A 13,123-nucleotide genomic window follows, 5' to 3' on the forward strand; every position below is an offset into this window, starting at 1 on the left:
TGGACAGTTTATAAGTTTATCCTGTCTTCTTATGTTTGTCTTACATATTACATCACAAGAATATGACATGTCGTTCTAAACAAGAAAATTTCTAAGCAAAAATGCAATTAAAGATAGGGGTGAGCAGAAAAAAATGAATCTAATCGAACCAAAAAAACTTAATTCGGTTTGATGTTATAAAAAAAAGTTAATTTTTCAATTCGGTTTGATTTGAACATAAAAGAAAGGCTGAACCCATTTTTAAGTTTTTGTACTATCAAAATTTTATTTATCTAATTTATTTAGTCCCTGTATTTATTTTATTTTGAGTTTTATGTCCTTTTTTTGAACAAAGAGGAATGTGCATTACACTTACCGTAAAACGTGGATGATTTTGAATTTGGATATCCACCTAATTCGTCACTTGTCAAATTGGACTGCATTATCAAACTTGTAGAGAAATCAGATTAACAAAACAATTTATATATAAAAGCTTATTGAATAAAAAACTTAAAGAAAGTGTTAAAGATAATCCTACATTATTTAGAAGAACAAATATAAATGAGTTTATAAGCGTAAAAGTTCAACCACCTATTAACTAGTTCTAGTTATTAGGTCATGGTTGAACCTAAACACTCTCATAAATATGTGAGTGGATGGTCACATTCTCACCAATTTATAAACAATTACTTCCACCAATATTTTTAGTAAAAAGGACTAGATAAATAAAAATTTATAATATCAGGGCTTTTGTCAATTCTAACATTGAAATAATTAATCACTGCGACTGAGTCACACACTCACAATTTTCGTCCATAAAGGACCCATTAAATAAAAAAAACAAATAGTACATTGACATAATTGATGAACAACAAACTTTCAAAAAAGATTAGATAAATAAAAAAATTGAAAAGTACATGGACATGGATCTAGCCTAAAAATTAAAATATTAGAGCAAATTTAATTAAAAGATCAAACCGAACCGAATAATTCAGTTTGAAAATTAAAAATTTTATTCTGAATGGAATGCAGACTCCTATTTAAATGTGCCCCAAAACAAATTTTTTGTTAACCTGTAAATTAAACAAAGTGGAATAAAACTGTAAGAATGGCTTCTTCAACAAAAACCCACCACAAATCTGAAAAAATAGCTCAAAATGAATCAGAAGAAGAAAGCTTTTCCTATGCAATTCAAATTTCAATGGGGTCAGTATTACCAATGGTGATGCAAACAGCAATAGACCTCGGCATTTTCGACATTATAGCGAAAGCCGGTCCGAATGCAAAGCTTTCAGCATCAGAAATTGCATCAGAATTGTCGACTGATAATCCTGACGCATCCATGATGCTTGACAGGATTCTGAAGCTTCTTGTGAGCCACGGTATTATTGGTAGCTCAGATGATGATCATCAGCCAATACAACGACTCTACTATTTGAATGGAGTCTCTAAATATTTTGCGAAAAATGAAGATGGAGTCTCACTTGGACCTTTCATGACATCAAGTCAAGACATGGTCTACATGGAGAGCTGGTAATTAAATTAATTCATGTTCTTCATTCTTCTCTTAAGCATATATATGTTGGTGAAAGTTAGGGTATATATAATGGAGCTGAGTCGAGTATTTGCATGCTCGAACTCGGGTTAGGGTCTAATTTATAGAGTTCGACAAAAGCTATTGTAACTATTGTAAAATATAAGGGTATACTATAAAATCTAGATATGTTCGATAAGGCTTGTGATTCTATCGAATCGAATATTTCAGAGCTCTAACTCGACCCGACAAACTATTCCAGTAGTTCGAAGTTGAGTTCAACTTGATTTAGGTTGGGTCGGTTTTAGATAGTTTTTGAATCAATTTCAATTTTAAATACTAAAAAAGTTAGCTCGACTCAGTTTCATTGTAGTTCAAGTAGTGGTGGAGTCGGAATTCTTATTCAAAAAGATTTTTTTTTCAATTTTTGGGGTCAAAAGCACATTATCCGACTTTTTTTTAGCTCGACTCAGTTTCATTCTAGTTCAAGCAGTGGTGTTAAAAATATTTTTTTTTTCAATTTTTGGGATCAAAAACACATTATCTGACTCTTTTTTTTTTAAACAAACAACATAAAAATAAAAAATTAACAGTTGTATGAAGGTCAAATAATCAAAAAAGGCCAAATCTTTTATAAATTTTTTACAAAAGTTCAAAGCTTTGAATTTTTCCAATTTTTCCTAAAACACATGATTTCGTTTCAATAATGTCCAACTATGTAATTTTACTCATGTGGCGACTACGTGGCGCTGATGTGGAAATGCCACACATCAGCGCCAGATAAGCAAAATTGTGTATTTGGACATAAATGAAGTCAGTTTTGCATGCAGGCCTATGTTGAAGGAAGCAATTCTTGAAGGAGGAATTCCATTTAATAAGGTGCATGGAACACATGCATTTGAGTATCCAAGAAGAGATCCAAGGTTCAATGAGGTGTTCAATAAAGCAATGTTTAATCACACCACAATTGTTATGAAGAGAATTTTAGAGTGCTATAATGGTTTTGAAGATCTGAAGCAGTTGGTTGATGTTGGTGGTGGATTAGGAGTCACCCTTAACATCATCATTTCTAAATACCCCAATATTAAGGGTATCAATTATGATTTGCCTAGGGTCATACACAATGCCCCCTCTTATCCTGGTATGCATATATTATACACCTCAACAAATTTTTTCTATGTTAGCTTTTTATAGGTCAAAGATACAAAAAGACCCTTCAAGTTATTCAGAAAGAGTGTAAATGTTTTTAGTTTTTTATTAGCCGCTTAACCCCATATATATAATCCAAATTTAGAGATGAATTAATGTGTGTTGCAGGTGTGAGTCATGTAGAGGGAAATATGTTTGAAAGCGTTCCACAAGGCGATGCCATTTTTATGAAGGTGTGTTTCACTATTGTTCTTTGAACTCTAGTCTCTATTAATTTTTTTTTTTGATAAATGATAATTTATTAAGCACTACCATAAAAAGTGGAAGACAAACAATCTACAAAGATCAATCAAAATGGATTAGGTTCATGTAATAACTCAGTCGCCGTTAAGTGGTTAATAATTTAATATTAGCCGGTAGTAAATTTAACATTAGCCTATTCATGATAATCTAGTAATCGAAATTTTATAATTCGACATGAAAGTGTGATGGTCGATCCTTCCTTTCTAAGATATATTTATTAGTCTCGTCAAAAATTTTATTTTTCAAATTCATTTTGCATAATAGTATGATGAACAAAAATGATAATAAGATTTTCAAATTCGTGGCAGTGGATACTTCATGATTGGGACGACGAACATTGCTTGACACTATTGAGAAATTGCTACAAAGCAATTCCAGAAAATGGGAAAGTAATTGTTGTGGACGCAATTCTTCCGATTATGGCAGAAGATGATCATACTGCATTCGCCAGAGACACATATCTTATGGATGTCTTCATGATGGCTCAAAATCCCGGCGGAAAAGAGCGAACTCAGCAAGAATTTGTGGCCATGGCTACAACGGCTGGATTCACCGGCGTCACCTTCCAGTGTCGCGTTTGTAACTTTTGGGTTATGGAGTTGGTCAAGTAACTCAATTACAATAAATTTGGAAAAAAAAAATTACAATAAAAGTTCAATTTACGGCTACTAGTATTTGGTATACAAAAATAAAACGTGTTTAAATTTAGTTGTTTTTGACAAAAATACCAGCAGTTTGTCAACTTTGTGTTAATTTATACCTTTAGCCATCAAAATTGTTGTCAAATTATGATGTAAATTTATTCAATTTGTAATTTTTTTAGGCATAAGGTAAAAAAAATCCTCGTAGTTTTTATAAAAATACAAATCAGCCCTTTTATTTTTGATATAATTAAACTCTTTTTGTTTTCAAATAAAACAAATAATCCCTGACATTTCGTCCAACGCCATTGGAAACACTCTTTAATAGCTGACATGTCTCTCATGATCATATAGAAAAAAAAGTTCAAAAATAATTTTATCGTTTAAAGTATTTATTGAAAATTTGAGGGGGTAAATGTTCAAAAAATAAGTTACAAGGGTTTATTTGTCCAACTTTAAAACAACGAGGATTTAATTATTTAATTTTAGAAGTACAAAGGCTTAATTGTGCCCAAAAAAATAAAAAGAATGATATGTTCTTTTGAGAAAAAGTCGAGGATTTTTTTGTATCTTTTGTCTTTTTTTTTTGTAATGTAGGACAACAAATTTAATAAAAAAAGATTATTGTAAAACTAGAAAGACGATATGAATATTTGTTGAATTATATTGATATTCTGAACTTAGTTAGATAAGATTGTGTTCTTTTTTCTTTGTGTTGAATTATGTGGTTGCATAGTTCTTGAATTTGAATTCTTTGCCTGCATATTTAGACATGGAAGCTTCTCTAGATAATATGCCCCCCTAAAAAATTTAAATTTCGTCTTGTTGGCGGTAAATAAATTTAAAAACAATATATTTTTTTAAGATAGTAAATCCTGTTTTTTGGTTCAATTTGTGTATTTGACTCTTCGAAAAGCCGTAAGTTAAATTTTTCTTTGACTAGGAAAATGTCTTCCTTAACAAAACTGAAATAAGTTGAACTTCTATATATTTTTAACCTTTTTTTAAATTTATTCTTAACTAACCTTTAAAAAACCATTCTAAATTTATTTAAAAAATATTTTTAATTTACTTTACAAGATACACCTATGTTATTTAATAATTATTATTTATAATAAAAATATTACCAACAACCTTTATATTATGGATAATCTAACTATTTTTTTTTTACTTTAATATATAAAAACCGCTCAAAAAATACTTTAATTACAAGACAAGAATCAAATTGAATCCCATAAATCCCAATATTTGCTTTTCTTAAACTGTGTGATAAAGGCAAAGTGGACAACTCTATTGGGACGGAGGGAGTACAATTTAGTACATATGAAATTGATCACCATATCAACAAATTAATTCATATTCCCAGGAGATGACTTAATTTTATGAGACTATATTATTTCAAAAGGAAAATAATTTAATTTTGTCCCACATCATTTGTTTTTAACACAATCTTTTTGATTAACATAAATAAATGGATACTTTCAATATATAACATGACATGAACATCAAATTGCAAATTAAATTACGATCAAATTATTAGAACACTTGATTAAATTTTAAATAACATCATTAAATTTTGCATTTTACTGAGGATATGCCTCAATAATGGATGTCATGGCAGGAATATTGATAATTTTGTAACGAGGAAAACCGGCTTCCTCCAAAAGTTTCTTCCATTCAACTTCAGTTCTCTCTGCACCCTCAGTATGTGCAATCATTAGCAGATCAAACACCAGACCTGTGTCGTCAAACAAGCCGTCGCCCTCGGGTTTCAGAACTATATCGACGATCATCACCTTTCCGGTTTTTTCCGGTATCGCTTTCCGGCAATTTTTAAGTAACTTAACACAATCTTCGTCGTTCCAGTCATGCAATATGTACTGCAAAAAGAATGCATAATTGATGATTTATAAACATTTGATAAATTAATAATATTATGATGAAATTGATAAATATATATATATGAAAAGAAACTTTTTTAAATAAAAAAGTTTATCATTTCCCCATTTATGAATGAATTGTACCCACATAAATTAATGAATGCAGATAACAAGTTTGAGCATGTTGGATAAATTTAATACATATTCTATTCAAACATCAATATCAACAGCTGTACATCAATTAATTATTAGATTAATTATAAGGATATTGAATAGGTCTAAATATATATCTTTAACATATGATAGAGTTTGATTGCCATGATCATTAATTTGACTTTACTATTGGATGATCATTTCAACTTAAGACAAAGAATCAAATATTTTTCAAAAATGTACCAAAAAAACATATTTACAAAAATTAAACTTCAAACTATAATTCATTTTTATAAAGGACAAAATTGTTTGATAATTAATGAAGTGATCATATCATTGGAAATACCATACATGCACTAAATATTATCAACTAAAATTCTTATAGATTTAGCTTAATAATGGAGATTACTGTTCAAATTTGGAATTTACCTTCATGATAACTGCATCAGCATTTGGAACAGACTGAAACATGTCACCACCAACATGGCAAACTCCTTCATATTCTGGTGCAGTGGACACAACATGAGGCAAATCATAGTTTATACCTTTGATTTTTGGATATTTCTTCACTATTTCAGACACCAAATTTCCTGTCCCTCCTCCTACATCAACCAGTGATTTCAGGTCACAAAACCCATCTTTATTCCCTTCCAATATTGCCCTCATAGTAACCCTAGAAGTGGAAGCCAATCCACTGTTGAATATCTTGTTGAACTCATCATTTCTTGCTGCAAATTCCCAAATCTTATATCCATTAGCCTTTTCAAATGCATTTCCACCATCTTTTACACATTGGCTGAGACAATGCCAAGGGTTCATAGCCCAAGGATGAGTTTCCATCAGAAACATAGGAGCTACCGTCGTCTCCGAATCACGCACGAGCCATTTCGACACTTCCGTCAGCCCGTAAAGGGTTTCGCCACCGTCTGAGGGCTGCTCCGCGGAGAAGATTTTTCGACGGACGAGTAATCGCATGATGCGTTTGAGGTATGGGATATTCGGAGAAGGCGAGTCGATTATGGAGGAAGCTATTTGAGATAAAGAAATAGGATTGCCATGAGATTGAATAATGTCGGGTATTCGTAGCTCGACGGCACATTTTAATGCCATAGAGTCTGCAAAAGCAAGCATGTGTTGCCATACTTGTGCTTGGCCTCTTATTGATGCTTCAGCTTGAGACAGTTGTTCCATTTTTGGGTTTTGTTAATGAATGTTTGTTTGTTCTTACTAAAATTTTGCAACAGGGTGCGATGTTTTATAGAAGTAGAGCTGGCCACGCGCCCGGTTTGGGTCTAGAACCCGCCAAAAACCAAGAACCGAGCTCGAACTAGCCCGAAACTGGGGTAACAAGTTCCGGGCTCTTTTCCGAACTAAAACCGCCCATCCCGGTTTTAAACAGCAACATTTTTGAATTATTTGGGCGCGTTTTATTTATGTTGGAACAGTGAACCGTCGGTTAATGAACCGGAGCCACTTATTATGTGTCGGTTAGTAATGGTATAGTGTCTAATTCAAAAGGGTAGGTAAGCATAGAGTGGAATTTTGTATTTCTAGATAGTTGAGTGGATTAAAGTTTGACATCACTAAGCACAGTATTATATTATATCAACCCAACCCAACGCAAGCAATTCATCATCATTTCGCAATTATTGAGGTTTTTCTATGTTTATCATCAGCCACTTGTTTAGACTCCTAGTACATTAAATTTGTATCTGAATTATTCAACTGAAATTTTCAGGGTGGTTGGAGATTCTGAGGTTGCCATTGGAAATTGTTTAACTGTAAAATCACTAAAGAAATGGTTTGTACAGATGGGAAGTTGACATTATAAATTTTCAGATTGAGATGCCCTTTTTATGCCTAAGACGTGGAGATTAATTACTAATCTAAACCTTTTTGTTTAATCATTGATACAAAAGATTATATGCTGGTAAATCTTTTATTCTATGAATATCTTCTAATGATAGTTCTCTCTCCAATTGTGTTCTTGTTACCTTTAGAACTTCCTGCAAGAATGAATGAGCATCTAGTTAAAGATCTAACCTCGAGAAATAAATGCGAAAAACAGAGACTTTCGGAAGTATCCCTCGTTTCAGTTTGTAGTTATAGTTAGTAGGGGTGTGCAAAGACCGAGCCAAACTGATAAATTGGTTTGGTTTGACATTATAAAAAATTCAGTAATTTGGTTTGGTTTGATTGGAAGTTAAAGAAATTCAGTTAAGTTTTGGTACAAACCAAGCTGAAAAAACCCAACTGCACCGAAAAATCAACCAAACTCACTAGTTCGGTTTGAAGTTTTTTGAATCTTTCAGTACGGTTTGGCACTGAAAAAAATCACTATTTTAGTTCAGTTTGATTTGGTTTGAACGGAATGCACACTCTTAATAGTCGTTATCGACTTCCGAAGATGAAACTACTGTCAAATTTTGTTATAGTTAAGAGTCGGAGAGACTGAGATCGTACATTGAATTCCATGTAAGAAGCACGCATAGCAAGCCATTGAGCATCCATCATTTCAAAAGCTAAACAGAATAATACTTCAAAGGCGGCAGCATCTTCTGCAATTAAAAATGGCTATTTATCAGTAATATTCATTATTCAATATCTTCAGCTTCAAGAAATCTCATAAACAAATGTGCTTAACATTGTTTAGAGCTCATTACCTCCCAGTAATTTAATAAAATTGATTCCTGGGAGACTTTTTGGTTTATCTGTCAAGGAGACGAGGAAAAATAAGCGTTAGTTTTACATGGAAGGACTTCAATGCAGTAAAGAGAAAGGGACGAGCCCCTACCTAGACGATTTTTAAAATATATATTATTATCATAATTAATATGCATATAAACCTGATCTTAAGTCCAACATCTGGATCAACATAAAAGAAACGTTAATGCCGGCAACAGCAAATGGATATTCCCAAGTTGCTCTCTTCCCACCCTGCTTGAACAATAACCTACGAAAAGATGCCTTCATTTTGCATTTTCATGCAATTAGTAATAATCTTAAGTCAATTTTTGGACGTATTTATGCGTCAAGGAATCTAGAAATAATAATTTACTTCAAAAAAGGAGACAAAGAAATAATTGCATGGATTCTTGAAAGAGTCAAGAGGCATACCGGGTAAATTCTAGCAAAAAACAGCAAGTTTTCAAGTGAAATGAAACCACAGCCCCTATAAAATAAAAATTAATTGATTATGATAGAGTGCATACTGCACAATGAAAACAAGATTAGCATAATAGATTTAATGTAAATGATATACATATATTCCCTCTTCTCTTCAGAATGAAGCCTTCGAATGAGCTTATACATCCATAACAAGATTCGGACACGCTAGTTATACGATATTGTTCTCAATAAGAAACAGAAATCGGCCTGCCGTAATTACAAGTCCAACAGCAAGGCATTTACAGAACTTCACCTGAAATCCGTTGATGGATTAGGACCTTGCCAACCCATTTCCTTCCATTGCTCAGAGATCATGCCTTTCAAAGCAACTTCAGGAAAGGCCGCACTCCACAACGATCTAAGGGCTTCCTGGCAGAAAGATTTGGAAAATAAGAGAACCCATATAGTATCAAACGCAGTTATACTAAAGCAATATTTTATCAAAAATTTCAAATAAATCCTACAAAACAAAGAAATCATTTTTTGCTAGTTTATGTTGCAAGAAGAAGAAAACGTCTATATTAAGCGGTGGAAGAAAAAATAAATATATATCAGGAGAATTAAGAAAAGTACTTGATGATCAGGTCGGGTCTCGTCAAATGGTATTAGTAATCGCTCTTGAAGCTTCCTGAGTCTCTGTTCCTGATAAGAGTTGGAAAACAGATCACAGTTTTGTTAAAGCTAAGAATGACAAACCAAGTTATATCTGAAGACAGAATCACGCAACCTTCACTTGGAACAGGCATTTTCCTGTGGGACACTACCGAACAAACACTTACCATACTCTTCACTTTTCATGGTTATTCTACAGGAGTTTGATTACAGTTTATCTATGCTACTTGTCTGAAAGTTTGTATCATTCTTTTAGAAAATTCAAGTGACATTTTAATCAGGCTCCATACAGAAATAAAATTTCTCAACATTGACAGACTACTATGCAAATTTGAGGCCCTCAAAGAAAAGATAGCATGGATTCAACTCTTTGAGCCACTTTCCAGCTACACAGACCAATCACTATTGTTATTACGCAAAAATTTACTTCACAAACAATGCACGCGTAAACATAAGAATGCAAGTGTACTATCACCTGGGCACATAGGCTTATTAATAAAAGAAATGACATGGTACTGAATGCAAGGAGGGCATGCTTACTTAAAACTTCTATTCACCTGAAGAGGGGTCAAAAGGAAGCCAAGAAACTTCTCACTGCGTTTATTCGTTACACGATTGAAAAGACCTCCTATCCATGCTCGTGGTCCAACCATAGCATTACCTACAATCACCAGAGGCTCATTAGTAAGATAAGTAATGGGGCTTCATGAATCAGAATTCAATCTTTAACATCCTTGATGATAAGCCTTTGAAATCAACTAAATGTTATACACAAAGTAGTTCCATACAAGACATATGTTAGTTTTAATGTGTTCCAATCTCAACATTAAAGATTGAAAGAGAGAAAAGAAAATCATTTAAGTAACAAATCAAGAGTACATTACAAGCTATAAATGATCAGAGCAAGAAACAATCAGCACAATGCATGCATCATTAGATTCAGCTTGGAAACCTAACATATAATTGCTTCTCATTGTATTCTTCTTAAGAATTTCACGAAACTAAGAGATCTTGAATCCAAATTGCTTCTGTCATTAAGTTGTATTTTAATTAGAAATTTCAGAACCACAATACTGTTTCCAGTTACCTGCTAGCCAAAATTTCCAGAAAATTCTGAAAAGATTAAAGGCCTGCGAAGTTGAGTAACGAGCTATTCTGAGTGTTCACAAAAACATTAATATTCATCATGCATCCCAAAAAGAAACAAGTAAAAATAGCACTGACGCTGAATATATAGGTAAATATATCAACTGAAACTGAACTGCAAGATCATTCGGAAAAAAAGATCATAACAGATACACGAAACCCATCATGACATATCAGCAAAAAGAGAGACCATTAAGAAAAAAGTATGAAGCTTCACTCACTGAAACATTGAGTTAGCTGCGAAATTACGTGAGTGGAATTGCAAGACCATTCCAACTCTTCACTTCCCTTTTCTGATCTCCAATAAACATCATCCTCATCAACCTGCAAAATTAATGAAGGTCAAAAGGACATCTCAGTATTTATTTGACTAGCTGCATCATGCGTTAACTTTAAAATTAAAGCTTCGCCAAAATCATGAACAATTATCATGATTTTGACTTCGGAAGTTGTCCTCAAACAGGTTCTACATTGAAAAAGCCATGTAAACAAACAAAATATTAAAGAATAAGACATTCAAAACATGGCCTGAAGTTTTGGATTGCAAACTCTTGGGGAAGAATAGGCCATCTCTAGAGCCAACAGAATGTGAAAAATCCAAAAGAAATCATGCAAAAGCCGCACATTACTCATAGAAAATAATTATATTTAACAACTAAAGCATTGTTAAAGCACCAATCAATGCAGAAAAACTTTATATATCTATGAATTGGTTAACTCGATTAGAAATTCAAAAGAAAGAAGCAATGCACATGATTAATGGACACCAATTAACACAAATTGAATAACTAATCAAGCACATTAGCAATAAGCACAAAATACTAGCTGAATAATCAAATATTACTCCAGATAGAGGTAAAAACAAGAATTTTACTGTGCCAAGAGAAGAGCAAGAAGGAAAGCATTGTCTACTACTCTTTCCAAATTTCATGACACCAAACATTAAAGTTTGAATCTTTTCAGCATTTTTTGATATAAAGAAATAAAAGACAACCAAAAACATAGTAAATGGACAAAAAAAGGTGACAAATGATTGCAAAAACTAAAGCATGCTTACATAGTCAAGAAAGGCAATAATGAGTTAAACACAAAAGATTCACCAGAAAGGATTAGCGCAATCAATGGATCTTTTAGAATTAACCTAGGTAACACGGACACGGATACAGGGAAACAGAACACTGAAATACGTACATGGTGGAACGGGATACTGCCGAAATGGTGTTATTTTAGGTAGCCGGACACTTCATTCAATCATATACCGTTTCGGAAACGTGTTGGACACCTCACGTCTCATATAAAAACTTCACTTTTTTTATATAGAAAACCTTAAAATAACACCATTTCGACATGTCTGTATCCAAGTGTCGCATTTTTCTGAGTCAGCGTCCGTGCCTAGGTGTTATTTTAACATTTTTTATGTGATTTCGTTAAAATGTTTCAGAAACGGGACACGTTGTTTGGACATGCATTAACTTTTCAGTATAGTAAATCATTACCAAGATAAAGTAGCAATAATACCAAAAAACACAAAAATTACAAAAAGGAATGCAAAAACATAGAACTTTATCATGCAATTGAATTACAAAAAAAAAACAGAAAAGACGGCACCTTTGATTCAATTTATGCCATCTCTTGAGAATGGCATGGGGAGGGTAGTAATGGTAAAGATGGGTTGATGTTAGGATGATCAATTGGGAGAAAGTGAGAGATGGGGTCAAAATAGGAATTGAATGCGCAAAATGGGAATTGAAAACAAAGAGAAAAAACATTTTTTTTTGTTTTTCAATGGAGAAAAAAAGGAAGAAAAGGGAATGGCCATATTTTGACAGAGATTTTTTTGGAATTTTTGAATGTAGTATTGCAAATGTAAGTCATTACCAGTCAATTTCCTATAATCTTGCATTGTATTTTTAGTTGGATAATTTTGAGTGAGAGATTGAGAAATTTCTTTTCTTTTCTTTTCATGATCATGCAAAGATTTGAGGTTTTTCATAATTGGGGGAAATTGATTATTACAATAATCATAATTATTGTGCCAAAATAGGGATTACCCAATTTTAAAAAAATGCAATTGTATGTGTAGAAGTGTCTGAACTTTTACAAATGTACTTTTTGAATGTTTGAACTTTTAGTTATTTTTTATGTTAATATTTTAAAATCTATTAATCGCTTTTAGCTGTTTTCTGATTATCAATATGGTAAAAAAATTAATCAAGGTACAAGATTTAATTATAACTTAAAAATCTACCATAATTACTATTGATGAGCTTCCATTAATTTCAATCTAATTATGGGGTAATTGATTTTGGAGGTCACTGTACTTTTCAAAAATTTCAAAATGGTGACCGAACTTCAAAACGTAACATTTAAGTTACTATACTATTTGCTTATGTTAAGATAGAAGGATTTTTGGTCACTGAAGAAAAATATTTCGAGTCGATTTTTTGTTGATTGTGTGTATATATGAAATATAAGGTAATATTTGTCATAAACAATCAAAATTTGATTACTACATATGTATAATTTGACCGTAAAACACATAAAAATCTTCCGAAATC

General features: G+C 32.4%; 3 protein-coding genes across 7 annotated transcripts; 1 reads left to right on the top strand and 2 right to left on the bottom strand.

Moving 5' to 3' along the window:
* Window positions 1–1,069: 1,069 nt before the first annotated feature.
* LOC126656431 (cathecol O-methyltransferase 1-like) lies at window positions 1,070–3,633 on the top strand. The gene is made up of 4 exons (XM_050351007.2): window positions 1,070–1,512; window positions 2,344–2,654; window positions 2,831–2,895; window positions 3,274–3,633. Exons 1-4 carry the CDS (start codon window positions 1,088–1,090, stop codon window positions 3,574–3,576), a joined length of 1,104 nt encoding a protein of 367 aa, XP_050206964.1. The 5' UTR covers window positions 1,070–1,087; the 3' UTR covers window positions 3,577–3,633.
* A 1,472-nt stretch (window positions 3,634–5,105) lies between these two features.
* Window positions 5,106–7,074, bottom strand: LOC126656090 (xanthohumol 4-O-methyltransferase-like). The gene is made up of 2 exons (XM_050350564.2): window positions 6,069–7,074; window positions 5,106–5,486 (listed from the first exon to the last, which is right to left on the bottom strand). The coding sequence occupies exons 1-2, from the start codon at window positions 6,828–6,830 to the stop codon at window positions 5,190–5,192; spliced, it is 1,059 nt and encodes a 352-aa protein (XP_050206521.1). The 5' UTR covers window positions 6,831–7,074; the 3' UTR covers window positions 5,106–5,189.
* Window positions 7,075–7,397: 323 nt separating this feature from the next.
* Window positions 7,398–12,463, bottom strand: LOC126656091 (uncharacterized). 5 transcript variants are annotated; one of them, XM_050350568.2, is made up of 11 exons: window positions 12,174–12,463; window positions 10,787–10,889; window positions 10,507–10,574; window positions 9,977–10,080; window positions 9,381–9,449; window positions 9,061–9,176; window positions 8,757–8,811; window positions 8,486–8,606; window positions 8,303–8,350; window positions 8,103–8,197; window positions 7,398–7,645 (listed from the first exon to the last, which is right to left on the bottom strand). In XM_050350568.2, exons 2-11 carry the CDS (start codon window positions 10,834–10,836, stop codon window positions 7,544–7,546), a joined length of 828 nt encoding a protein of 275 aa, XP_050206525.1. In that variant the 5' UTR covers window positions 10,837–10,889; window positions 12,174–12,463; the 3' UTR covers window positions 7,398–7,543. The 5 variants fall into 5 exon arrangements, with proteins under 5 accessions (XP_050206525.1, XP_050206526.1, XP_050206527.1 ...); XM_050350569.2 differs by lacking the exon at window positions 12,174–12,463 and adding an exon at window positions 11,440–11,534; XM_050350570.2 differs by lacking the exon at window positions 12,174–12,463 and having other exon boundaries at window positions 10,507–10,549; window positions 10,787–10,864.
* Window positions 12,464–13,123: the final 660 nt, after the last annotated feature.

The sequence above is a fragment of the Mercurialis annua genome, linkage group LG7 (assembly GCF_937616625.2).
Source record: "Mercurialis annua linkage group LG7, ddMerAnnu1.2, whole genome shotgun sequence".
Lineage (NCBI taxonomy): Eukaryota > Viridiplantae > Streptophyta > Magnoliopsida > Malpighiales > Euphorbiaceae > Mercurialis > Mercurialis annua.

What these genes read in the sequence shown, in the direction of transcription:
- LOC126656431 (XM_050351007.2), top strand. Translation starts at nt 1,088, where the DNA reads ATGGCTTCTTCAACAAAAACCCACCACAAATCTGAAAAAATAGCTCAA. An exon ending in ATGGTCTACATGGAGAGCTG is followed by an intron (nt 1,513 to 2,343) that starts GTAATTAAATTA and finishes TTTTGCATGCAG; the next exon opens with GCCTATGTTGAAGGAAGCAA. An exon ending in GCGATGCCATTTTTATGAAG is followed by an intron (nt 2,896 to 3,273) that starts GTGTGTTTCACT and finishes AATTCGTGGCAG; the next exon opens with TGGATACTTCATGATTGGGA.
- LOC126656091 (XM_050350568.2), bottom strand. Translation starts at nt 10,836, where the DNA reads ATGGTCTTGCAATTCCACTCACGTAATTTCGCAGCTAACTCAATGTTT. An exon ending in GCAGCTAACTCAATGTTTCA is followed by an intron (nt 10,575 to 10,786) that starts GTGAGTGAAGCT and finishes GTGAACACTCAG; the next exon opens with AATAGCTCGTTACTCAACTT. An exon ending in TTTTTGCTAGAATTTACCCG is followed by an intron (nt 8,607 to 8,756) that starts GTATGCCTCTTG and finishes TGCAAAATGAAG; the next exon opens with GCATCTTTTCGTAGGTTATT.
- LOC126656090 (XM_050350564.2), bottom strand. Translation starts at nt 6,830, where the DNA reads ATGGAACAACTGTCTCAAGCTGAAGCATCAATAAGAGGCCAAGCACAA. An exon ending in CTGATGCAGTTATCATGAAG is followed by an intron (nt 5,487 to 6,068) that starts GTAAATTCCAAA and finishes TTCTTTTTGCAG; the next exon opens with TACATATTGCATGACTGGAA.